Source organism: Aulonocara stuartgranti (assembly GCF_965226115.1).
Source record: "Aulonocara stuartgranti genome assembly, chromosome: 3".
NCBI classification, from domain to species: Eukaryota; Metazoa; Chordata; class Actinopteri; order Cichliformes; family Cichlidae; genus Aulonocara; species Aulonocara stuartgranti.
In genome coordinates, this window is record NC_138941.1 from 13,867,567 (window position 1) to 13,895,532 (window position 27,966).

Consider the following 27,966-nt stretch of genomic DNA (forward strand, 5'->3'; position numbering starts at 1 on the left):
TCCTGTTCTCCAGCCTTTCATTCAAGTGTAACTGAATTAACGCCATGATGTGTATTATTACACATGTATGTGTGAGGAGGCGAGTGCCACGGGGACAGGCCACGCGAGCACCGGGCGGTTCAGTCCCCCAGCACCTCCTGCAAGTGTCCTTGGGCAAAATACTGAACCGTCAACACTGAGCTGCAGTAAAAGCTGCTGCACTGACTGTTTGTGGGGAATAAAAAGTGACTCGTCCTGAAGTCAGATGAACTCAGTGGCACTCTGGTCCACACCACACGACCCTTCATCATGTGACCCGTCTGTGTGCTTAAATTATATCTTCAGTTCAAATCTAAAGATTCTTTGACTTCACTCGAGGACTCGAGCTTCACTCTAGACAAAACAAGAACACGTGAGTCGTCACCAGCTATCGTCTTTAATTATCTGCATTACAATTATCTGAGTTACAATCCTCCAAAATATACAACTCATGACATGTACAACAAACATATATGCTTATAGTAGTTGATGCAGTGACTAAGGATCTCTACTGGCATGTGTCATAGAAGAGCACGACTCTGATAAATAACCATTCATACCTTTAAAAAAGAAAAGGACCAGGTGTGGGCCCGGACAGGGACAGGGTGAGGAGCACGGACGACAACCTGCTGCATGTAAACCAAGTCTGTCCTCCAGAGGGCGCCGTGCGGGGGCTGCTTTGTGTCTGTCCTATTAACTGTTAATCCCGGTTCCAGCTGTGCGGCCACAGAGCGTACACGGCAGTGACCCCACGGACACTCGGGGCTGCGTTTGTGGGGCCTGATCTGAGGTTTCCTGACAGTCTGAAACAATAACAGCTCACTGATGCTTTTTGTGTTCAGGCAGAGCTACCACGTACTAACAGGAAGGATGTCATATATCCGACATGCAGCTCCTACTGACCCTGTGGGATTTGACCTCTCCTGCTGTTACTGTACGCTCTACAAATTCCTGTGAAACTTCCAGAGTCTGCAATTAAAGACCATTATTCACAGTATGATGTCTTGGATAGAGTCCAGGAGCTCCTGCCGAGGCCATCATTTGTTAGGAAGGGCACACGTCCAATTTGCTCCTCTGCTCGTATTTTGTTTGTTTGAACTGTTTGAACAGCACAATTTAAAAACGGAATAAAATCGAGTCCAGGACTCGAGGTGTCAGCAGGAAGAGGGCTGGCTATGCTCTGGAGCATGCAAGCAGCGGACAGGTAAACGCGGCACACCTTGAACGGGACTAAAACATGCACAGCTCCTAGTCAGCGTGTACTCTATCTACATGGGACACAGCTGGGCGCGTCATGGCTGTCTGCTTCGAAAAACCAAAGAAGATTCACAACAGGAAGGATGTTCTGTGCACACTTTCTTGGACGGCTTACCGGCAGATGGCGTCACAGCTATGGTCATAAAGGAGTGTTGTCTTCGATCTATTGCATCAGGCAGTCTGTGGCGCTCTGGTGGAGCTACGGAGACGCATGCACGTGTAGAGGGGGTAGGGTTAGACTAATGCGTTCGTTAGTGGCTCACACATCAGCTGGTGTGTGAAGCCTCCTGCTAACCGTCTGAATAAAACTACAAATATGGCTTCCAGAGGACTGTATCCGTCGCGCGTCTAAAAACAGGTTTTCACTTTGACTAGTTTGGAATTATGGTGAGGTCTTCAAAATAAAAGCTGAGCTTGTAGGTAAGCACAAAGTATTACACATCAGTCTAACCCTAGTGGAGGTGGCAGAGACATGAGTGGACATCTGGCTCGCAGTTCACATGACATGGTACCTTGGCACATGACGATGGGGCACGGGGGAGCGCAGTGGTGAGGTGTCACTGGAGAGGTGGGTATCAGGCAGGCATTGGGGTGGGCAGGTGTGGGCGGGGTCAGACTCAGTCATTTAGCTCTGGGCCGTTAGCCGCTGCTCTGTGAGCGACGCCTGGTGTGATACCGTCTTGTTTTCGTGAGCCCTCAGCTTGGAGACGATGTTGATAAACGCCAAGCTCTGGACCTCTTTATGAAGCGGCTCTGAAGAGAAACACAGGAGGCAGGCGTGTTATCAAAGGCACAGGTCCCAGCATGCACAGTGTTTAATCACGTGTTTAAACACAGCAGTTTGTGCAGAGACCCTCCAACACTCCTGCTGCTGAGGCAGTCCATCGCTTGCACACTGACAGTGAGACTCAGGCAGACGCAGTGACCTCAGCGCTCTGACGCCAGGGCGCCGAAACACCGACCGGTTGAACCGTTTCAGCTTTTATTTGTCCGTCTGCTACCTTCTTGTCCTGCTGTTATTTCACATTTTTAAAGCTGCGTTACACGAAGACATCCAGAGTTTCATCAGCACAACACATTTGATCTCTGCAGCCAATCAGCCGTCACATAGAGCTCAAACATGTGAGTGGTTACAGTCTCACCTGAGCCCATGACTGCACAGATGAGGATCATGGAGTTGTACTTGATCTCCGGTGCGCTCCTCTCATCTGACAGCAGCTTGTGAAGCACAGACACCAGGCCGGCTCCCACCAAGTCCTTCTCAGCTGCAACTGAAATGCAAACTTTCATCCAGCTGCAGTGCTGCACAAACGTTACAAGCTTCAGCGCCACATTTCTAAACACGCTCGTGTGCAACACGGCTCCTGAAACGCCTTCAAAGTCCATTATCTGAGATTCAACAGTAGCGTGTAACCACAGCTGCTCACACCTAAAACATGTTCTGTGTCACAGATGGTGACGACAGGGATCATGGATCCTGCCTGGAGCTTACCTAAATCCAGGGCTGCTATGAGACCCAGAGCCACCAGGGCTTCATTCTGCATGATCATGTGCTCACTGGTTGCCATGGTAACTAAGTGTTTGACTCCTCCTCCCTGGATGACAGTCCTCACTACCTCCTAAAGAGAGAAAAACAAAACCACAGAATTAAAAACACGCAGAGGTTCAGCGCACTGTGAGCTGTTTTAAAGAGAACTACATGTAATAATAGTTACATGTGACAGGTTCTATCATTTAAAATAAATCAAACAGTCACATCTTCCATAAAAGGCCTCTCATCCACACATGCAGAACAAATCCAGCCACAGGAGTCCAGAAATCAGGTGTAATAATCAGAAATCACCGTTGGGCCTGAACATTGACTGTTCAGTTCAATGTATGTAGCATATTCGACTGTCAGTACCTTCAATGCTAATCGCTCTGATAGGACATTATGGTGGACAGCATCGGACGCTGCACTGAGGTCTAGCAGCACAGAGACGACTGTCAGAGGCCATGAGAAGATCAGTTGTATGAAAGCAAGGGTGGAGATTGGCCTATATTAGCTAAGAAAACGAATTCACAAATATGGGTGGAGGTGACAGCGTCCAAATAAAAAGCAGTGTTAGTGAAATGATCCTGAATATTCTCCTCTGTAAAGGTCAAAGGTGAGCGCTGAGTGTTTACCAGCCTGGTCTCTGAACAGTGACGTTCCAGCTCCAATAACGCTAAAAAGAAGCTGCTCAAACATGCAGGATGAACTTTCTGGGAAACTCTGATCAGTGCCAGCTAACTGATCTTCACTACACAACATAATCAGCACGTGTGGGTGGAGTTAGCTCTCAGAGCTCAGTCGTTATCGATGCCTTTGACTTCCAAACGTCTGCCAGGCTGCGATCCTGGATTACCTCCCACTCTGGAAACCTGAATGTGGACCGGCTGCAGACTTGAGCAGTTAACAAGCACAGCTGCAGTGTTGGAGGGTGAGTGATGGCGTGTGGTCTGACCTTGGACTTGCTGTGTCGAATGAGGGCAGACAGAAGCCTGTTGGACTCGCCCATCACGCCTGCGTGGTCCTTGGCTTCGCACCACTCCACCAGCCTTTCCACCAGCTTCCCATTGGTTCCCAGGTGGTCTGCTGCTTCAGCTGAGCCAACACACAGTGGGCAAGGCTGCCGTCATTGATGCTGCACACGTGAGTAGCTGCTTTCATATTTGTCTTAATGACTCAAAATGAAGGCTGTTAAGAACCTCTCCTCATTGCCCGGCACAAGCAGCACTCCAGCAATCACCATAATGATGCCTTTGGATACCAACGGTTCCAACATGAATAAAACTGAACATTAAAGACAGAATCCAGCGTTTACCTTGGGTGTCGATGAGCATGCGTAGCGTTCCCAGCAGTTTGAACTGCACTGGAGGCATCTCCGACTGCAAGAACTTCAACACCACATCTGCCACTCCAGCTGACAGCATCTTGGATTTGTTCACCACTGCAGAGGAAATAACAGAACAAACACTGTTCACAACAAAAAACAAAGTTATATCGCGCTGACAGCATCAGGCACACCGCTCCTCCTTCACTGTGAAGCAGCTGGCCTTCCCAACCCTGAACAACAGCTCGGGAAGAACTCCCATTTCAGCATAAAGATCCATCAGCTGACTCACGAGGAAACATCAGCTCTTTAACTACCAGCAAAGAGAACATCAGCAATATGCTGTTATTAAACCCGTGGCTGCCAGGCAGTATTTGGTAAGAGCTGAGTGATTATTGCAGGCTGGATGAGTCACAGGTGGATCATGACGGAGCAGATCACAGGGAGAAGTGTGCCATAAATCCACAGCTGAACGCAGCAGAGAGCCCACAGTGTGCAGTAACACACACAAAGAGCAGAGCCACAGGATCAGACTAGTTCCTGGCCTGAGCAGCAGAGCTGAGGATGTAAAGAGCTGCAGACGGAGCGGTGACATCAGTCAGTCCTTATGTTGCTGTGTGCAGCTCCGTGGTCAGTGTGAAGATGCAGGCAGTGTTCAATCCTCCACAGCGAGAGCTCAGCGTCTTTATCTCAGAGCTAATGAGAGATTTTATCCAAAGAATAAAACTCTCTTTTTACAGTAACTTATTTATTGAGATGTTAGCATGAGGTAGCATATAAGGTAAGGTAACATATAATAACAGAATAATCTAATAACATGTATCACGCTGTTTGTTTTACAGTTTGTTTACTAGTAGATTATATGTTACACCCTCACGATCTGTTGATTGTTTTGTTGAAAATAAAATGAACTTGTTCATGAATGACTTCTTGACGAGCATGTGGGCGAGTCCTCCGACTGGGACCACCGTCACCCTCCACATCCTCTCCAGCTCTTCTCTGAGCCCTTGGTACCCCTACAGCTTCTCGTGTTGCTTCTTCCTGATATTGCTGTCATTCGGAAGCGCTACATCGATCACTACGGCCGTCTTCTTCTGTTTGTCTACCACCACTATGTCCGGTTGGTTAGCCACCACCATTTGTCCGTCTGTATCTGGAAGTCCCACAGGATCTTAGCTCTGTCTTGGGGGCATCTCCCATTTTGACCTCGGGACTTCCAGGTTATACTCGGCACAGATGTTCCTGTACACTATGCCGGCCACTTGGTCAAATATCCTTGGGGAAGATACTAACTGCTCTCCAATGCATCCATCAGGGTATGAACTTAGCAATAAAACATGGAAAGAGGTGCTTGTGGGGAATGACTTGTGCAAATCCTCAGTCCTGACTGCCTCCCCTCAGGACTAAAGACTGAAGCTAAAGACTTTCTTGCATTAACTGACTCTTAACCTCGTTCAGTGGGTAGATGAACCTACCCAGGCTAGTGCTACACCCTTGACTGGGTCTTTTCCTGAGGCTTGGACATTCGCATAAAGGATATAAACAACGTTGGGGTCTCCGACCACGCCCCAGTCATGGTGACTTAGATACTGAACTGGACTTTACGAATAGTTGATGCTGAAACTGCGGCAGATTTCTCTCTGTCTTTCCTGAATTCTGCATCCACTACTTTTGGTTGTTCTGCCTCTCATATGGTTGAAGACTTTGCAAACACCTTGTTATCCACATGCTCTTCTATCCTTGACGCTGTTGCACCTAAAATGAAGCGCCCTACAACCTTTTCCCAACGCTGGCTAAACGACTCTACGCGCCTTACGACATGTCTGCCGCTGTGATGAGAGGAGGTGGAGGAAAGATCAACTCCAGGTATCCTGTGAAATCCTAGGTTCGAAATTTCCAACTGCTTTTCAAACCTACTTGCTGATTATAAGTGAAGTCAAATAGATTGGCAGCACTTGGCTGCCACAGTGAGGGTGTACGTAGTTTTTCTCAGGACTGCACGCGGGTCAACATTTTCTAAGGAATGGGTCGATCTCTGGAGCTCAGTGGACAACTGTCAAACTGTGAAACGTCTGAATATTCCAGCCAACTGTTAGTGGAGGTAACTGGGAAGGACAGCAGCTTAGCCACACAGTCCCCAGACGGTACATGTCTGCCTGCGCTCTGTGTGACTGTTTAAGAGTTTGAATAAACACTTGGAAATCGTAACCCTTCCCAGAAGAGTTGAAGCTGTTACAGGGAGGGCCAACATCATATTAAACTCTGTGGATGAGACATCACCCAAGATCGTGTGCAGGCAGACAATACGTTTGGTGATATAGTGTGCATGTGTGCATGTGTAGTGTGCATGTGTAGTGTGCATGTGTAGTGTGCACGTGTAGTGTGCATGTGTAGTGTGCACGTGTAGTGTGCATGTGTAGTGTGCACGGACTTGTAATCCCATTTTCATGCATGAAGACTTCACAAAGCTTATCATTACAGCAACTATGTAGCTGCAGTGTCCACATCTGGTTGTCATCAATCAGGAGGTGTAACCTGATATATTGACCCACCAGGTATAGCCAGGTTCCTCAGGGCGCTCAGGGCTGCGTGCTGAACAGTGACGTTTCCTTCCTCAACGTGCCGATCCAGCAGCTCCAGAAGCTTCTGCACGATGCCAGTGTCCACCATGTGGATGCAGTTGCCATCTGCAAACAGCAGGAACAGTATAGTTGGGTGCATAAACACATTGTGTGGTTATGTGGGTACAAATGATCCTTATCTGCACTGTTTAAAGCTGCAGACGACCCCCAGACTCTAACCCAATGAATGTGGCCTAAATGAAAACAGCCCCAGACAGGAGCCTGTGATACTGGTGTAATGGATCCCCACAGGTGTAACCCTCCCAGCAACTGGGAGACTGGATCATAGATTTTAGTTGTTGCTACTGAAGAAACTGCTTTTCTCCAACTCTGTGTTGAAGGATATGAATCGAATACTGTGAACGAGGTGAAACAGTGGTGAGCATTTGGTGCTTATTGGAGTACTGAGGATAAATCATTAGTCTGGATTCTAACTGGTGATAATGGAGGGTCGATGCAACTAAAGCGTGTAACAGAGGTTAAATCTAGTTCAGGGTGCTGACTGTGAGCATCCTCACAAAGTGGCAGAACGCTCGACTTCCTCTCAGTGATGTCTATTGATGGGTTAATAAACACACAGAGTGGGCGGGGCCTCTGGCAGGTCTTCGTATGAGAACCATGGCCTTGGTTTACTGTTGTTCTGATTTGTGTTACTTTTGGGAATAATGGTGGTGAAACTGGTGTTTCTAAAGTTTGCTTTGTGTGTCTGTACTGGGGATACTGGTGTAGCAGTGTGCTAACCGATATTTAGGTGCTGCTGTCTGTGAGTTTCAGGACGTGGCTATGACATCACTTCCTGTAAGAGTAACGCCAGGAGTTCATCTCCAGAAAGAACGGCCGCTCTCTCCTAGTCGATGAACACGTGGGAGCGATGAAGCTTCAGCTTCTGTTACATGTGACTGAAATGTTGCAGCCATCACAGGTGCTGGATCTGTGTGCTGCACTCTGTGCATGAAGGCTGCTCCGACTATCACCAGGTCATTAAGGATTCAGTGTTTTATTATCAGCTACCAGGTGAGTCTGGCCAACGATGCCTCCTCGGTAATGCTAATAACACTCTGTGCTGCTTTATTCCTCATTACTGACGTTTATTTTCAGTGAGGGAGAAAAACATGGAGGTCAGCGCGTTTCTTTCTTCACTCCATCGTTCAACTGGGATACCAGTGAGTGTCATTAAACTGGTGTGAGTTCCAGAGTCACTGGGACTAAGATACAGGGCTGACATTTCCAGATTCCCATCCCCTCAGTGATGAAACGTCTAATGCTGGTGCTGGAGGGCACAACGTTCCACAGTGTGGCATCATGTCACTCCATAGTTCACATTTTGACTTCCTCAAACATAGAGCGACTCACAGCTTACCATTGCGAGCAAAGTTAGCGATGGCCAGCGCCCCGGCCAGCTGCAGCTGATGGTTGTGAGATGGTACCCAGGACAGGACCCTCTGGAAGACGCTGCCCTTTCCTCCCTCAAACAGCTTCTGCATGGACTCGTCTGCACAAAGACAGGAAACAAGAAGAAAGGAGGCAGGAACAGAGCAGCTGTCAGCACTGTTACTGTTGGGTTGCTAATGTGTGGCAAGACTGCAGAGAGCCAGGACCACGCATGGAGCAGCAGAGATGTCAGGACTAAACTAAATGAATCACGTGATCAGGAGCTAGTTCCATTTCCAGCATTTGAACTGGGATCAGTGGTTTCCTCCCAGCGTTTGCTCTTCCTCTCACCCACGTGAGCCGTCTGCAGCACTCGCTGCTTGCTTCTTCTCTGGCGTGCTGGCCTCAGAGAGTTTCTGCCTCCAGTTTGCTGTTTCTACTTTTACCAAGAACAATCTGGTTGCATATTTTGCAAAGCATTGTGTTTTTATAAGAACTTTACTAGAGGAGCACATGCAGCTCCAGCTGCTCCGACACGTGTCCTTGTTTTAAGCTTTAGGGACCGTAAACACAATGAGACCACAATATGAGACATTATCACATACAGACGTGGATGCTATCGTAGCTTCTGAAGGCTGCTGTGGAATAACTGTATTAAGGAGAGCCATACCCCCGAGCAGCAGGAGAACCATCAGGTCAGAGGCGGTCTTCAGTTGGGCGATGTCCTCCTCTCGCTCTCCATCCACCGTCTGAGCCACGACTTCCAGCAGACACTCCACCAGGCCTGCCTCCACCAGCTGCAGCTTTATGACATCTAGCACAGGGAGGCAGAGAAGACCTTCAGAGAGCACCAAAGCCTGAAACTATCTGCTGCAGCCTGTCCCTGACTGGCCCGAGCTCTTCAGGAGCCTACATGAAAAGTACTGGTGGCCACCAGCGCTACTGTTCAGCCTCCTAGAAGTTTGAAAAGCTGAGCTCTGGAGGTCACTGAGATTCAAACACGTTTTAAGACAGGCCTGTTGTATCAGTCTAAACTGCTACGGTCCCTCAGCCCACCCAGCGCGGTTTGTACCCCAGAAGGAGCCAAACTGGCTAAAGCAATGAGAAGTGGTAGGTCTGTGGTCATGAACTCAGGACACAGTGTTGGTTTAATCAGATCGTTGGTACTGAGGCTAATGACAGTCACAGCCGGATCAATGCAGATAATTAAATCATGCATGATTTTAAAGCTCCAGGAACAGGAGACAGAGCTGCACCAGGTTCCTCTGAAAGACTCGTTTCACCTGTAACACAAACAAGACAAACGTGGCACAATGCACCCTAACAACAAACAGTTATCCCCAAATGAGATCAAAAGTAATGAGAATCACCAATCACCACACAGGTGATGCTGCAACCAGTGAGCCGGCTGCCGTGGCAACCAGAGACAACTAAACAGAAAGGCTGTTTGCTGTAGGCAGGCCACAGAGGCAGAAACAGGCTCGGGTCCGTGCAGACGAGACGAACTCGCCAGTACGTCGTAAGCAACCATCCCTCTGTCTCACAGAGCACTGAGCCACCCTTCAAGCTAAAGGCTCGTGTTGTCCCAGCACAGCCTGCATGCAGTAACCAGCATTTTCCCAGTAAGCCGATGCTACACTGAAAGCGTGGCTCAAAGCGTGCGCCACCAGGACGCTGACGTTCAGGTTATTACAGAACAGAGCTGTCTGTCCAATGAAAAGCTGCATGACAAATAAAAGAGGCAGAGCGTCTCTGGAGTTAAGTAGGACGTTGTCCTGGAGACTGACAGTGTGGGAGGACTCGTGTGCCTGCAATGGTGATAACAGTCAGCTCTGTGCTGCTCACACACTGGTGTGTGAAAGCAGGCAGCTGAGACCCACAGGAGCTGCCATGACTGTGCAGTTAGCCTGATGAGTCACAGCATCGTTTACTATACAGGAGGTGGTGAGCATGATGTCCATGTGAAGCCCTGCAGCCTCCACGGCCTCCTCCTGACTGAAGAATAACAACGCTGTTAAAGAAAATAACCCGTTACCATTTTCTGCGAGCGGAGCCAGAACTTCAAAAATCATTTCCTTCTTCTCGTGCTCCATCTGTTTCTGGAAGAGGTGCACCAGCTCCTCAGCAATGTTGGTGGATGCAAACTGCTCTTTGCTGGACTCTGGAAAACACAACAGGAGAAAGCTCACTAGTGCACCGAGTGTGCTCACTGCAGCTAACTGAGCTAACTGTGTTTCATGAGAGCGTGTCTAACAGGTTAAACTCTGTACTGGAACATGAAGCCAGACGAGCCACCGCACCACGTGGGACATGGTGCACGATCCTCCAGGCCTGGAAGGACTAGTACACATGGGACTATCTGGAAGCTATGCATCAATATCATGGGGAGGCGGAGACTGCTACTGTGTGTGTGTGTGTGTGTGTGTGTGTGTGTGTGTGTGTGTGTGTGTGTGTGTGTGTGTGTGTGTGTGTGTGTGTGTGTGGGGGCTGAAATGTCAGTTTGTGTTGTATTAAACACAAACCACATTTTAATTTCCATATTTAGTCTATTTGCTTAAAATCGTACTGTGCAGCTTATTTAAGCTGTTAAAGAGAAAAAACACTGATGAAGTAAAAGTCTCTTTACCACAAAAACGTAAGTGGGAACAGCCGTCACATGTGACAGGAGGAAATGATGGTCTGTAGCACTGCTGCTGCTACTTATTCATGGACTCAGCATGTGAAGTTTAGAAAAGGCTCAGACTGGTGCCACACATGTTACTGTTGTTTTTAAAGTCCTGTCACAGACTAAATGCACGTGTACATGAACTCACCGAGCTCGGCCAAGTTCCCAAAGGCAATTAGACACATTTCTGTCAGGGCTGTGTTGTGGGAGTGGATGCCAAGCAGCCTCACCAGAGTGGGAATTACACCCATACTGATCAGCTGGGCTTGTAGGGAATCTGTAAAAGCAGAGAGGCACAGAGTTGTCAGTGTTACATAACTCAGCTCAATGTTATTTTTACACAGCGCCAAATCACAACAACGGTCGCCGCACCTATTGTAAGGTGGAGCCATTAATAACAAAGAAACACCAACAATCACATGACCCCCTCTGAGCAGCACTGTGGCCACAGTGGGAAGGACAAACTTCTTCTTCCAACGTACTTTTAATGCAGCTACACCGAGGATTTGTGAGCAGGCGTGGCCTGTCTAAGGTCACGTCCACGTGTCTGACTTGGAGTTCAGACTTGGTCATTTGGTTTTCTTGCTGTCTGTCCATGCAGAGATGGACATCATTGGGCTTCACAAACTGTTGGCCACACATTCTCCTTCAGACTTTGTTAGCAGACTTCATGGTTCCCTCACAGTCCTGAACCACATCATCTCATCACCACTGCTACGCTGGACTGTTGGTAATAATGCTCTCAGACTTCTTCATCGGCTCTTCAGTCGCTTCACTGGTCAGACTGATTTAAGTGAAACAGTAATCAGACCAGGCTGTGGTTGGAGGAACTCACAAGAAGGTGGTGAAGTCACTGAATTTATACTTCAACAAGAAGAGGCCAAAGCCTGAGTCAATGAGACAGCAAAGAGAAAACTACATGTGTTTATTCTGAGTCCAAACAGTTTGGTCCAGACACTCAAACCAAACCTCTTCAGTAGGACTCAAGTCCAGACTTTGACTTGTCCATCAGCTCCAGGACGTCCTTTTGTCTGTAGACGTGTTTCTGCTCAGCTTTGAAGCTCACGCCCGTTGTCTTGTTGACCAATCAGGGATTCGGTGAGGATCTTGTGGCAGACTGTCGTCTTCATGACGCTGCCGACCTTCCAGAGTACAGCCTTCTTCTTCAAAATGCTCCTCAGTAATGTGAATGGCCGCCCATGTGTTTAGTCACATGCCTTCAAAGGTCGGTGTGTTGCTCCATGGATCAGCCAGACCATCACTGACCCACCAGCAAACCAGTCACGTCTGTGAAAGGCACAGACTGGAAGCACTGGACCTCCCAGCTCTGCTACTCCATGGCTATAGGTTCAAATCCACTGAAGGGCTACCCTGATGTACCCCTGAGCAAGAGCTGCCCACTGTTTCACTGAATGAACGGATTAAGTGCAGAGGACTGAGCACATTAATTAATAAAATATACATTATTATTATTATTATTATTATTATTATTATTATTATTAATAATAATAATAATAATAATAATAATAATAATAATATTATTATTATTATTATTATTATTATTATTATTATTATTATTAATAATAATAATAATAATAATAATAATATTATTATTATTATTATTATTATTATTATTATTATTATTATTATTAAAATACCACAAAAATATTTTTTAAAAACTTTCCCCTTTAAATGTGACCTATGACCCATACAGTTCAACTCCCCCTCCCCCACTAAACTGATACTCTGAAATTATGAGTGTAGGTCACATACATGTCTTAAAACTCACACACACGCACACACACGCACGCACGCACACGCGCACACACACGCACACACACACACACACACAGTGCAGTAAGCATGAGTGTGAGCTGCTGTCAGAGCTGCAGAGGTTGCAGCACAGTGGAAACAGCAGTGAGTTTATGGACACGATGGCAGGAGGAAGAAGAGTAATGAAACTAGATGAGGCACAGTTGCAGTGACAGAGCAGTGGATGAAGACTTAACACAGCCACCCAACGACATCCCTGAAATGCCCCAAACCAATGAGCTGATATATCCCACAGGCCTGAACCACCCAGTGAGTCAGTGAGTATCTTAAGCTGTGTGGACGCTGGAAACCAGTGTGCCATCATGGTTCCCTTTGATGGGGACAGCTTGCAGCCATTCGAGGCTGTTTCCCCTCTAATGCAGTTACTATTGGTCAGTCTCACTGGTTCATCGCTGTCAGAAACCAACCATTAAAACGAGCGCTACCAAAACCACCGGTCCACATTCCAGCTGCCAAAACTGTCACGCTGAAGGTGAGCTAGACGCCACCGATCCTGTTCAAACCCATCTCTGCACATTACACTAGGCTATGATCAAACCCTGTGTCATTGCTTCAACAGCAGCTACACGTGAAGTCAACCCCACCAGTGCCACCTGTCAGCCTCCATCTAGGGTCACCTACAAATAAATGTGATCTTTAGAAACCATGACCTCTGACCTTGAGGTCAAACATTTTCAGTAGAAGCACCCATGATGTTAACCTTATTCACAGTCACAGGATTTTTAGAAAACGTGACCTTTGACCTCGCTTCTGGTTTGATTTATAAAGACCTACGTCACCTCACTGTCATGTAATCACATTCACAAACTCGAGTGACCACGCCACCCAGCGGGGCGCCGCCTACACCACCCAGAGGGGGCGCTCATTTTATTAATGAGCGACAATAAAAACAACAACACTGGTCTTTCAAAGTGAAATGTTCATGTTAGAAATCGTCCCGTTTTAAAGTGTAGCTGCATTTGACATCTATCAAAAAGACATGAACACCTTGATCGCATTCATGTGCCAACATTTCCACGTGTGCGTGTTTACGTGTGAATGATTGTTCGTGTCTGTAAGACTTTAGAGGCCGAGGAAGAGCCTGTCAGCATCCTGACCTTTGTGACCAAAGTTTTGGTGCAGCTGAAAGCCAGCCGTCATGAAGTGTAGCTGTTCATGTTAACAATAATCCAGTGTGTTAAACTGTGCTCGTGTCATCACCGCTGCTGTGCTATCAGTGTTGTTGACAAACTGCTGCAGGTGTGGCAGCGCTGTGCATCAAACTGAGCATCGAGTTTGTGTGGAGAATGTTTTACAATCAGATTTCGTGATGCACGGCTGCAAACAGACATGTTTGAGTCAGTGTGACCGGACGTGCCTGAGAAAAGTATCACCTTTCAGAAAGCTACGTCCATGTTTACAGCGTCTGTGTGCATATAGAAGCTACCTGTAACCAAACAAAGCAGCTGCTGCTGACCAGCCGATACACAAACGTCACCAACAAAGGATTACAGCCGAATGACAGTGACAGACACGCCCCCTGGAGTCAGGCAGAGCAACATGAGGCATGGAGGAGCGCTAGCCTCGCAGCAATAATGGCACATTAGATGTGAAGCTGAAACAAAGAACAGGAGAGAGCACAGGAGAGTAGAAACCAGGCAAGAAAAGAATCTGTCGGATTCTACTGTGTCTGCACTGAAACAGAACATCCGCTCATTAGTTAGGATGAGTTAGAGTGCTTCTTTGGGGGAGATGGTCATTACCATTATCATTGCTATAGTTCATCAGCATGCCACAAAAGACAGTCAAGAGCTTCTCATTTGCCGGCTCAGTATTTTGGGAGAGGGACTTTATGTGTTCAGCTACTATCTGAGCCCCTCCTGCCAGGTCAACTGCACTCCTGCCCTCATCTGCAAAACAAAGAGGCCGGGACACAAATCAGCCACACAGCAAAGACAGATGGTCAAAAACAACCTGGAACATGGAAAAGCAAGGTTAAGTGATCAGAGCATTCATAGAGCCATTTAAACCACGGCTGTCAAAGGTCAAAGGTGAACGACAAAGGAAAGGACTATGGCGACGCTTCAGGTCCAGTCCGAAGCAGACGGGTCGTTGTCATGGTTCAGCGAGGCTTCATAGATGTTGTTTGTTCTGCTTATCAGCCACCGTTCATGTAAGTAACCCAGCTCGCTTTGTGTGGCAGCAATAAGACGCAGCGAATCAGCAGCTTTGCAGATGTAATCAAAGCTCCAGCGAGCCAAAGCGTCCTCAGACAGGACATCGATCCCCGAGCTTTCAGTGCGATACAGGAACCATGTGCCGCTCACCAGAGACCTGTCTGCACTGCTGCTGGTCTTCAACACCACTGACTGGACTGAAGCCCATCACTGTGTGACGCTGTAGACACTCGGACACTCGCCTCCACACGTAGATAAAACCAGCATCCACCGACTGTCATAAAGCGTTCCCTACCAGGAATCAAGAGGCCAAATATCCAGCTGGGATTATGTTTGTTGATGGCAAAGCCTGGTCCAGGTCAGGATCCACACATTAGTGGATTTATATTTCAGAGAAAGAGACGTGTAACCAAATGTGTGTTCTCTTAAAGTCGTATCCTGTGATTTCACTGGAAAAAACAAACAACTCAAGATTGCGAGTGTAGGTGACACATCCAAGGCCTCTGCTGGGCTCTAAGCCACCCCAGTTACCTGGACTGGTCTCCTGCTGTGTTTTTGCCTCGAATAGTCAAACTGTGGTTTCCACATGTTGCAGAACTGGTTTCTGTGTTGTATTGTTGGATGTTGCTGAGGTAGAGCCTTTGTAGGTGCTAGGGTCCACATTTAGTCCTGTGTGACACCAGTTTAAACTGGGTTTGGGCATAAAACACGTACTGTTGGCCTTTATAAAGAGCGCACAGGCTTCCATGGACGAGGCGTTTTTGTGACCCAGGTCCTTTCTTGATGTGCAGACGGCAGGGAGGGAGACATTTAACCTGAACACACCGACAGTTGTGGGCTGGATATGGTGTCACAGCTGCACAGAGGCTTTGCTGAGAGTCGCCTTTCTCCATTGTGAGGAACGACACAAAGATGGGACATAGATCAACAAACCACCTCAATCTGATCAATGAGGTGACCGAAAGCTCCAACTTGAAGGAGTCAGGTAACATCACCAACGATCTTCTTCCATCTGCAGTCGGAGGTGTTGGTTCTTCTGACCATCCTGAGGCACAACTTTCACCTCCTGTCCACTGAAGTTTAAAACAACATGGCTGAAGAACGCAGCGAGCGAGGGATGACGATGCTGACCCATCATCGTAGGACAGCAACGACCATCCAATCAGACAGTTATCTTCATACATCACTGACCGAACAAACATCTGTTTTTATTACACTGACAAACGGTTTCATGCTGATTGAGCTCTGACACCATGTGACATTAAACACACACACACACACACACACACACACACACACACACACACACACACACACACACACACCCCGTGTGGCATATTTAGCATCAGCAGTCTCAGAGCATTGAAGTAACTTTGGGTCAGTCCGGCGCCTCAGGTTCGTCTGTACTCCACTGCGTTGACACTACAGACCCGACATTAAAACACTGTGCGACCCACAGTCCTCCACCACCTCCACCACCTCCATCACCTGAAGCCTTTCTCCTTTAAGGACTTAAACTGCCACCGTAAGCCTACATTTAGCAAGTGCATATAATCTGGTGTGAGACGGTCATCAGAGGCTGGCACTGATGGCGGGCCGTGTCTCGTTATGCGTGCTCGGAAATGTGACCACGTGTGGCGTTGCTATAGCAACCGTACTGCAGTATGACACATAAAATCTGGATTTTTGGACAACATAATATAGCACAAAGTAAAGTGTGCATGAAGCAGCGCTGAAGTAACAGAGCGTCACAGCTCTCTGCACACGCTCCCAACGACGTGCCGTCCTGGCAGGAATGCTTACTCCCAGAGATTTACTGGTGATTCCCACGTTCAGGAATCCCATCTAAACTTCACCCTGACTACTCTGCCTCCATGGTGATTCATGCTGTCACCCACCTTGTTGACACAACGGCTGTATCCCAATCCAGGGTCTGCAGCCTCAAAGGCCGCATTTTAAGGCCGATTACGTCACAGCGGCGCGACGAAGGCTGTCCCAATTCAAAGGCTGCTCGAAATGCGTCCTTCATTTCCCTGAATTTTAAGGCTGTGGCAGTGTAGACTTCGTGGCCCAACATATCCCAGAATGCATAGCGCGGCGGTGGGTGTGGATAAATTTGCCGAAAAAAAAACGGCGGATGATGGGCGGCCGAAGAGTAAACTTTAAGTACTGAATATTATGTCACTTATTTATGTGCAAATGTTTAATAACGAAGAACATTAAACATTACTGTTGGCCACACAAAGTCATGTGACATTAGTGACGTTTGTACTAACTTGGTTTTAAAGCCTTTAAATATACGCCGTCCAATAGCTGAGCTTAATCAGAGAATGATCAAAGCTCAGGTAGAAACAAACAAATGAACAAAAGATTGTCTCCTTCATCTCTGTCAAACACAGCTGTATGACACGTTTCCAGCTGTTAGTATCATGGTTGCTAGGCAACCTGGGCAGCGCAACGGAGGCTAGACCGTCCCTCGCACTTCCGGCCTTAGCGGTCTTTGAGTACGCGGCCCTCGAGGATCGTTGAGGCTGCGTACAGCCATACAGACAGTGTACAGCAGTCTGTGCTTTAAACTGCCACACAGCTGCACACAGCTGCACACAGCTGCACACAGCAACGACACTACGAGGCACCTTAAGAAGAAAGCAGCAGTTTGTCACAACATGGAGGCTCCGCCCCACAGCGCCTCTCACAGCACCTGCGAGGCCTTTAAAGTCGGCTCACACACACACGTGCGCACACAGCAAAGCACAACTAGCATGAGTGCACAGGAGTGCAGGACGCAGCACAGATCCTCCCTGCTGCAGGAAGGACGATGAGATTTCTTTAATGGTCATTTCCTCTGTGGTTTGTGCTGGACACGCGTCCTGTTGGGTACGAAGGTTGGGGTATTCACTCCTCCACACACCCAGCTTGTTAGCAACACAACAGAATATGCACGGACCTGACAGCTGTGACTTACATGTCACTGTTTACATGTACCAACTGCATCTGCACTGCAGCCGTCAGCACTGCAGCTGCAGTGTCTGCAGCAGAGCGTCATCGAGGCCTGAAGCTTCTAGAGCTCAATCAGGAGCCCGACCCTCAGACACAGGCTACATGTACCAGTTTCAACACTATCATTAAGATGAATAAGCTGTCTTATTACACAAGTACAGCACTCACACACTTCCCCTCTAATGTTTCTAACTAGACACGGTACAGCTGCAACACTCAAGGTTCAGGAGGCGGGACAGTCAATCAGTGTGTCGTCAGAACATGTGAACATCACATTATCCATAAATAAATGACGTACCTAAACTCCAAATCCTTCTGCACCACGTGCTGTGAAGACTGAGTGTGTGAGACTCCTACTTACGGCTGTCGTAACAGATGTTGCCCAGAGCTCGGCCAGTCTGCAGCAGCACCTCCTGATCGGTGGAGTTGAGCAGCTGGACTAAAGGAGGGATGAGGCCGGCTTCCACACAGGGACTCCGCATGAACTCTGGAAGCAGAAAACAGGTCAGCATCCAGCTGTGTCAGATTACCAAGCTCAGAGCATCAGCTACATACAAAGGCCGTTATTTCATCTTCACATGCTTAAACCAGCTGAGCCCAACCAAGAGACTGGAAACATCGTCCTTTCATCAGACACAATCAGACTTTCTGTTAGGCAGTGGTCAGGGATGGCTTCGTACCAGCACTTACTAATGTTACGTTAGAGACCAGGAAATGAAATGAAAAGAAGAAAGAAATGAAACAGGAAGTAGATTACTGACTGCTGAATGAACAACTGACAGTCGTCGTATCCTGTCTGTGGGAAGGAGGCCTCATCAGTCAGTGTGGATCATTTGGGCTGTCGAGTGGATAAAATGCTGCAGCAGCAGCTTGATATGATCAGGTGAAACTGCTGGACTGTCTGTAGCCCAGCAGACGTTTCCAGAAGCAGTGGCATAAATGCCAGCAGGTCACTGCCAGGCTTGGCAAACTGAGTGATGATCAGCTGCAGGAAAGCCAGCCATCATCCTGACCTTCTCCTGTTCTGATCATTGTCTGTCTTTACACCACACTCAGGAAACAGAAGCCATGCATGGATCCTGTGCTCACACAATAACCTGCACGGACAGTTTGGCTCTGAAATCCACATAAACATGACCCCTGTGACCCCTGTGACCCCTGTGACCCCTGTGCGCCGACAACGCTCACGCGAGTGTCAGAACTGATCCGCAGAGAAGCCAGGTAGGAATGCAGACACCCAGGAGGAACGACAGGCTGCCCACAGCAGGAGGAAGAAGCCACTGATGCCAAGACTAGGGGCTGTGAGTGTCAGATCCACAGTCCAGGATGATCTTCATCATCCCTGCACAAAGGTGCCCCAGAGACCATCCTACACACAGTAGCAGAGCAGAAGATCCAAACTGGGAGCCAGCAGAGTGGCTGGGACAGGCCTCAGGAGCCGGAGTCCTGCAGCTTTGAGATCACCCTGCTGAACACGCCTGAATCAGGTGAAGAGCTCATGTTCAGGGCCTCATTCAGCATTTAACTCAGCTGACATGTGTAAAACCTGCAGGACACTCGAGGCCTGGAGTTCCCACCCTGGTAAAGAAACATCTGTGCCGCATACGACGCGAGGTCCCCAAGACGCCACCACAGCTGCTTCAGAACAACTGGGCTCCTCCTCCTACGTGTTCCTGCGTGACGTCAGGTCCCGCACAGTCGAGCAGCTGCTAACCAACCAGATATACGGCGTTAAGAACCCCGACAACAGAGGAGCAGGGTCCAGGCGTGACATCGGGTCTGTGTGCAGCGCAGCCCTAAAACCACCAGGATACTACACAGGTAGATGAAGGAAGGAAGGAAGGAAGGAAGGAAGGAAGCAGCTCGCTCCCTCTTTTGAGATGTAGGAAAGAATCGTGTTAGTGGGGGAATAAACCTAGAAAGCAAACCTCACCATTTTTTGCCACCTCGGCTATAATGTTGGCGACTTTGGGTGTGCAGGAGGACTGTGGGTGTAACAGGGTGGGGAACAGGGGCAGGACGCCCATCTCATGGATCTTCATGCTGGCTTCAGTGCCTGAGGAAGGAAACACAATTTAGTCGAATCATGTGAACGCATCTGAAAACCTTTATTCATGTAAAGCATTCATGTGGAAGTAACAGTGGTTAACGTAGCTCCATATCTACTGCGGCACTTCTCCTCTGCCTGCACTGACATTAAATCAGGCGCAGCTTTACTGTTGTTTCTTACAGAGGCAAACATTAAGTGTTTATTGGAACACTGCTGAATTATACAACCAGATACTGTCAGGATGGTCATTTTGCTTCAAACATCCTGCATTGACTCGTGCATGTGGAACTAATGTGTGAGGGAAGAAATCTTTGTGTCCAGTGAACAATTATTTACCATCTTAACACAAAACTGCTGTGCAGCATCAAAAGAGGGATTGTTGTGAGTTATTGTGCAGGAAGTGCAAAAACGATGACTAGGAAATGTTCCTGTGTTGTGTCGTACGGTGATGTTTGCAGCAGCTGAGCAGAAACAAAGATCAGGGACACGTTTCGTTTGCTAAATTCTTTTAGAGAACATGTTTGAGTCTTTACAGCTCCACCAACTCCACGGTTGTTCTGGGCTGCATTTCAGAATAATGACAAAGCCTGATGAAAGTTTTTGAAATAAAGCTTTGGACAGATTCTCTGCACTGGCAGACCAGTGAGCCCAGTACAGAAGAGGGCAGGTCCACTGGGAAAGAAAGGAACTGGATACGTCTTATTTATTTTGCAGACCTCTGCTGTCACAGGTTGTTTCTCAGAGCATTTGATGGTGCAGGAAACTGGACTCACTGACACCTCCACTCTGTCTGCATCTGTCTGCAGCACAGACCTGCATCTAGAAGTGTTGTGATGGTCCGTCTCTCATCACTGTTAGTCATCTTTTCCTCACAGCACCGTTCATCTCAAATGGGCATCTTTATATTTTTAGTGCCGTCATCACGACTGACGCGATTAACAATGAACCCCTCTGAGAGCAGACCGAGTCTAAGGCTGCGTTCACACTGCAGGCGAAAGCGCATCAAATCCGACTTTTCTGACCCTCTGCGACCATCTATCCATCATGGTGACAGTGTGAACGGCACAAATCCCATATCTTCAAATCCGATCTGGGTCACTTTCGTATGTGGTGCTGAATCCGATACACAGCTGATGTTTCAGAAAGCGACTGCTGTGTGATGGTCCTGTCACATTAAATCCATTTTTTACGTCACTGACACAAGACAGACAGCAATTATCAGCGCCGGAGAAGACATCGCGAACACTTCCATCCAGTGAAACTGCTGGGAAGACAACGTGAACATTTTATTTGTTCTGTATAATCTGCAGATCCTGACAGAAATCTGCAGCTATGAAGCAGCTCCTCTAAAACAGCAACAAGGATCATTATTAGGCCACATGTAGATAACACAATAACTTTAGAACTTAAAGCTAAACTGGGAAACGTAAATCAATGAGCGTTCATTCTGAAAGACCTGCTGCTTTTCTCTTTGAACATTTGTTGTGGCTCATTAATAAGACAGAAGCACTTCTGTGAGCAGCTGTAAGCATCGTCTCCTAAACGCACTTTATTCACCCCTGAAACATACTCCTGTCAGAAACACGCACACGTTGGATTTGCATTTTCTAAGAACATAATCGGAGCAATGACATAATCGCACTGTGCTTCCATGTCAGCATAACCCGAGTGCGAGCATCACTTGGTCTCACTTGCTCGGCGTGCACAGCTGCTCCAAGCATCTACAGCAGTACTTTAATGAAAGGCTCACATTATGATTCTGTCCTAATGATCGAATCCCTGAACAAATTTCAAAGGCACACATACAGGTAAGTATAACAAAGTATTTGCTTGTCTGCCTTCACGTATGAGCCTTTCTTAATCCACAGGTTTAATACGCAGCTATAACAGGTCCATCAGGACGGCACCGGGTTAGGGCTGTATTTGTCTCACACTCTTCACTCCAGTTCATCCCAAAGGTTCTACTGGGTGGAGCTCAGGACTGTTGCTCCACACCAAATGCACTCCTCCATGTGTTTTACGGACCCTGCTTTGTGCAGCGGTGAGCAGTCGTGTGGGAACAGGAAGAGGCCGGCCCCCAACTGTTCCCACAAAGCTGGGACCTTGAAGTTGTCCAAAATGTCTCAGTGTGCTGAAATGAGTTATTTTCAGTGGAACTAAGAGGTCCAACTCCTATAAATCAACCCATCACCCCCACCAAACATGGCACTGTGCAATAAGTCACGCTGATCAGTGCTTGTTGTTATAGTGGTCCATCTATGAAACTGTGTGTACTGTAACTCAACCAATCAATTCATTTATTCAGAGCACATCTGAAAAGTGATCATTCTGCGAGGACATGCAGAAGACTAAAAACCGAGGACGGGTTAAGTACAGTTCATTTGTAAACACACGGATTTATGAGCTCAAGTCCAAACATGAAGACTGATATTTATTCACGTTTCTGAGTTGTAGTTCAGAAACGTGGTCCAAGGGAGGCGTGCTGACAGATGCACGCGGAGGTTACACGCCTGTACTCACTGTTGTTGGCGAGGGCTTTCAGCAGGCAGTCCAAACAGCTCTCCACACTGTCAGTCGCGCTGTCTGTTGACGCGATCTTCAGCTTCTCTAGGGCGTCACTCAGGTTGTCTGGAAGCAGAAACATTTCATCACCAAAGGTCTGACAGGCAGACGTAGACTGTGGAACTGTGGGAAAAAGCTTTGAATGAAGTTTAACATTCAGCCTTCGAAGCTAATAAAGTACTGTACCTGCAGACTGCACGTCTCCACACCACACACATGATATTGCTTTTTTAATTTTACACTGGTTTCATATTGTGTCTGCAGCTTCTCTGTCTCTGGATCTACAGTAACTGCACCTCACCGGTGCTCTGGACAGTACACCAGTTGGCTTAAGTGTGGTACAAACAACCCATAAATACAACAGATTACTAATACTTTCCAGTGCTGCCATCATCGAGTACTAATCTAATACCACTGTTAAATTATGCAAGTGTAATGCTCAGTGGGAGAAGAGACTGGGAGTTGTAACCACACAGCTCAACTATATTTCCAATAACATCAACATCATCTGTGTGGTGTGCTGATGATTATGTCACATGATGCAACCACAAAGTGGCGAGAGTTCAAAACGTGCTGATAAAGAACTAAAACAAAGTCACGTCTACTCTGAAGAAGCAGCCTCACATCTGCCATTTGGCCTGACACGTTAAAGCAACACTCATAGATGTTATATCAGTCACTGAACTGTGGTACGCGTACTACTGGTGGTACTGGGAAGTCTCCAGATTAAATAATATAACATGTTCAGACTGAGGGATTTCTGAAACATTCAAACGTACAGCTCTGCTGTCACGTCCAACATAAAGACAGGAAACTAAACAGCAGTGATGTTTGTAAGGTTACTGAAGTTGGGCTAGCTGCTGTATAATGATGTGCTAACACAGCTATGTTAGCATAAACACAGTGAAGCTGGAGGATGAACGCCAACTTTTTTTCCCACTCGATAAAAGCTTTAAAATGAACAGTGGGAGTGTCTGTGAAGGTTCTCAGTCATCCAGGTCATCGTAGTCAAAGGAGCTTGCAAAGAAAAGCGTCTGGACTTCTTTAAATTGCTTGAAGACATTTCACCTCTCATCCGAGAAGCTTCTTCAGTTCTAAGGTCAAATGGTGGAGAGTCCCAGATATAAACCTAGTGGGAGTGACCCCCCACAGAGGGACAAAAGGACCCCCTGATGATCCTCTAATCGCCTGAGCCACGGTGTGAAACTGGGTGTGGGTCCCAATCAGCCAGAGTTTCGGGTGAGTTCATTGTGAAACCTGGGAAGGTCACTCTTTCGAGGATGCCAATGTTCACATTTTGGACAGAGAGGACAGATGGTTTGAAAGAGGAGTGAAAGAAGCCATCTATGTCCACTGTGAGCGACCATCTTTGAACAGAGGCGGGGTTTACGACACCAACTCTCTGCCATCTATAATCCAGTTTTGAGATCCCTTCCCAGACGCCTTAACGCCCACTCACATCCTGGGCCATCTGACCTCAGGAATTCGCATGATAAGGTGCGGCCAGGTTTCACAATGAACTCACCCGAAACTCTGGCTGATTGGGACCCACGCCCAGTTTCCCACCTTGGCTCAGGCGATTAGAGGATCATCAGGGGGTCCTTTTGTCCCTCTGTGGGGGGTCACTCCCACTAGGTTTATATCTGGGACTCTCCACCATTTGACCTTAGAACTGAAGAAGCTTCTCGGATGAGAGGTGAAACGTCTTCAAGTAACTTAAAGAAGTCCAGACGCTTTTCTTTGCAAGCTCCTTTGAACAGTGGGAATAAAAACCGAGACAGGCCGACTGTTTTCAGGGGCTTGTTCAGATTAAACAGAACAAGATACAAAGTAGGGCGGGGCCATATCATACTGTTCACGGTAATACCGGTATAATGTTGGGCAACGATAAGAAAATGAAATACCGTGATAGAATATGGGGGAAACGCGCATGCGCAGTGCCTTTGTTTTCATACGCACATGGCGGTGATGGAGAAGAAGAGTGAAAGCGGATCGTTGAATGAAACATGAACCTGAACCAGTTTGTAAAAATGCTGCAGCTTCACTGGAGTGGAACTGGTTTAGCTTTCGTCCGTCAGATACACAACAAAGCACTATTTTTGGTAGAGCATGCTAGCGGGCCGTCGTTATTACCGTGTTGTTTGTAAAATACGGCACACTTCAAACCAATCCTTTGATTTTTCTGAAAGTCGACAGAGCCCCTTATAATCCTGTGTGCCTTATGTATGAATTCTGGTTGTGTTTACTGACCTCGAAACGATTTTATGTGCACGGCGCTCGAAACTCTGTCACATGTTTCAGTATGACTTTGCTAAGCTACGAAGCTGCACCGCTTGATGGATTGTTGGAGCGTTACGGCTATTGTAGGCGGAGCCTCGCGGAGTGATACGTGCTGTGCTTCAACATAAAAAGAGGTTATACACACACAATACGGTAACATTAAGTGTTGTGGATATTATACATGGTTGTGCTGAGGATATGTCGGCCAGTTTCCACTGGAAATGCCTTTTGGTTAAACTGTCAGCGAGGAATTTGCACTGTTACATTTTTATATAACTTTAATACACATAAAAACAGCTGCTTGTTTAAGTGCAAATACATTGATGTTTGTTTGTTTTTTGCACTAATAAAGTTGTGGAGTTGTAAAGTATTTTGTCTCGTGTCAATTATATCGTCAGTTATATCGTTATCGCAAATTTTCTAATGTATATCGTGATAAATGTTTTTGGTCATATCGCCCTGCTCTAATGCAAAGTATTAAAACATGTTAAAACACAACAGCCTTTTTAAACGTAGTGTAGTTTACTCATACGTCATCACTTACTGACTGCATATCCCACCTGTTTTAATGCAGTACAGTTATTGTTATTATCACTCTTCCTGTTCATGACAGTTAAAATGAATAACAATCATATAAGAAATAAAATTGTCGTATACGGGGCCCCATTCATGAGTGAATGAAACCAAGAGTAAACAGAGTAACTGTAATGTTGCTCATGTCTTTTCCAGACTGATTTAAGTGTACATGTTGTCTCCGTGTTCATTTTACATATGAGGTATAATGAAAGTGGGTGAACAGCACGAGGCTGTGTGGTTAGGTGTTGGTCATGTTGGAGCTCAGTTAGAACCATCGTTGAATGGCTGACCAGACTCCCCAACACATGTTTCCAGTGGACGTCTACCTGTAGACGTCCACCATCTACTTACAGTTTGTAAGTCAGATTTCTACCATATTATTCCATTTTTGCTCCTCACCTGTCGAGAGCGCCAATAAAAGCAGAAATACAAAACTAATTCAACTGCCAGTGTTTGTCATCTAGGGTTTAATTCTAATAACTCTTCTTTTTGCTCCCTCGTCTGCCTCTGCCTGAGCTAATATCATTTTCAAAGTGTCCCATTCTGACATATGCTATTCAGATAGCTTGAACGACTAAATATTAACATCAGTATCAGGTCTATAATGCAGTACTGGTGGGCAGAGAGAGCAATATGTCAGGAGGACAAAGGCAGAGTAAGAGCTTAGAGTGGGATGGAGGCGTTGATACAGGAAGGAAAACTGTCAACATGAAACATCCCTGAGGATCTGGTCACGTACTGACCTCATCAGCCTCCTGTCCAAAATGTTTAATGATCTGATTTCGCTCATTCTTCTTCTCTTTATTTTATTCAGTTCAACTATGAGCAAGTAGTTGGCGACAGTGGGAAGGAAAAACTCCCTTTTAACAGGAAGAAACCTCCAGCAGGAGTGGCTTATTGTTGTGCCCAGTTACGGGTGAAAGAACAGGAACAGGACAAAAGACACGCTGTGGAAGAGAACCAGAGATGAGTAATAACTGATTATTACACCTGTCAGCATTTAATGAACCAGAGTAAAGAAAAAAGGTGAGAAAAGAGGAAACTCAGCACAGCGTGGAAAAGCCCCCACAGCCTACAGCTAGCTAACAGAGGACTCAGGGTCACCTGACCCAGCCCCGACTATCACGAGCACTACAAGTCATCAATCTGCTGATCACGCAAACTGAGTCCCACGCAGCAACAAACCACTTGTTGTTTGGATTCATATCTAAAACAGATTATAGGATGTTCGTCATTAGTTAGTGTAGTAGTGACTATGGGCAGCTTTAAGTGTTGTGCACACAAACAGTTCCTTAAAAAGTATCACAGGTGCTGATGCAGTGATCTGGCTGTCAGCTGCTAATGCACTGCACAACCCACACAAATGGCATGAACAGACATTATGGACATGATGCCAAATATACAGTTGGTGGAGTATTTTGCTTGCTTGAGCTGTCAATCACTGACGCCTCTTCTTCACAGCAGTGCTGCATTTGAAGCCTGACAGGTAAGCAGTAACACACAGTGAATGTACAGCATGCTTTAAGGCCAGCTCACACACACACCTACAAAGATGCAGTGGTACATGAGCTCTGTGCTCAGTCTGTGCACAAACAAGATGCAGAAACAACAACGTCACATAGAGCAGTGCAATGCATCCAGCAGCACAAAGTGGGCTGCTGGATGCATTGCATAACAGCTGTGGACATGGAAGAGTGCCATGAGCTCCATCAGCAGCAGCGCACTGCCATTTCAGAGGATGCACATTCATCCAACCGAGCGCTGCTTCGACCGCTTTCCAGTCCCAGCTACGCTGCGGGGAAGCGGTGATCAAACGTAATACTCGTCCGGCTAAAGCGTTGTTACAAAGGGAGGCGCGGACAGTGGGTAACGCTACCCCACCCACCCAGCCGAGCACACGATCCAGCTACACTCAGCTTTTCATTAAAAACAGCGTTAAACGGGACACGGTGGAAGCAGAGCAGCACACGCAGTGGCTGCAACGCCGACACACAACGCCCGCCGTCAGACACACGTCGCATGTTGCGGCCGCTTTCATAACAAGCATCTGAGGATGCCCCGACTGAATGGCGAGAGCCGAGCTGGTTAGCAAACCCGGCACAGAGGGAGTCGGCTAGCTAGCAGTCTACTCACCCATCGTGGCAGGACGTGTCTGTGGAAGAGAAATTGGCGTGTTCAGCTCCGTAAACAGAGTAGTACTAGCGCCGCCGTTCGTCTTTTAAACTGCCTCAGAATCGTGAAGTTAGCGGGTGTAGGTTAGCTAGCTCGTTAGCCACTTTAAATAGCAACCACAGCCACAGGGCTGGTAGGTCAGGCTAATAGATCTGACTTCCTCTCACATCCACTTTCACAGTTACGACGTGTAGGCTGGGTCTCGTATCAGCGACTGGCTTTGACATGCCACTGTCAAGGTAGCCGGGCGGGCTTCACGCTGCGGCTTCCGGTCTTTCAGCTTAAAACATTTGGCAGCGCTTTGAGACCTGTCGATGGTGCTCATCGCTGCCCGAAAACGGAAAATGTGGCAGAAAAGAGCGCACGTACTTTCCTTCCGTTACTAAAAGAGTCCTTATTTTCTCTCTCGCTGTCTTTTAGGACGGTCCTACACGGACTACAACTGTTTCTGCAGCCTAATGCAAAAGATTTCATGACCGCAACAGCGGAAAACAGTACTCAAAGGTCAAAGGCGGAGCCGCAGCAGTGGCAAAAGTACAGACCTCATGTT

General features: G+C 47.3%; 1 protein-coding gene across 2 annotated transcripts; it reads right to left on the reverse strand.

The window, feature by feature from the left end:
- Positions 1–396: 396 nt before the first annotated feature.
- Positions 397–27,831, reverse strand: rap1gds1 (RAP1, GTP-GDP dissociation stimulator 1). Of its 2 annotated transcripts, XM_082526391.1 has the most exons (15): positions 27,378–27,831; positions 22,347–22,454; positions 19,710–19,832; positions 18,138–18,263; positions 14,363–14,509; positions 10,936–11,064; positions 10,158–10,283; positions 8,793–8,936; positions 8,112–8,243; positions 6,683–6,817; positions 4,122–4,247; positions 3,762–3,901; positions 2,768–2,894; positions 2,418–2,546; positions 397–2,028 (listed from the first exon to the last, which is right to left on the reverse strand). In XM_082526391.1, the coding sequence occupies exons 1-15, from the start codon at positions 27,379–27,381 to the stop codon at positions 1,901–1,903; spliced, it is 1,824 nt and encodes a 607-aa protein (XP_082382517.1). In that variant the 5' UTR covers positions 27,382–27,831; the 3' UTR covers positions 397–1,900. The 2 variants fall into 2 exon arrangements, with proteins under 2 accessions (XP_082382517.1, XP_082382518.1); XM_082526392.1 differs by lacking the exon at positions 14,363–14,509.
- Between the last annotated feature and the right edge of the window lie 135 nt (positions 27,832–27,966).

Excerpts from the sequence above, each read along its gene's own strand:
- rap1gds1 (XM_082526391.1), bottom strand. Across the intron at positions 18,264-19,709 it reads AGCCGAGGTGGCAAAAAATG|AGTTCATGCGGAGTCCCTGT; the intron begins GTGAGGTTTGCT and ends TTCTGCTTCCAG. Across the intron at positions 2,895-3,761 it reads TTCGACACAGCAAGTCCAAG|GAGGTAGTGAGGACTGTCAT; the intron begins GTCAGACCACAC and ends TTCTCTCTTTAG.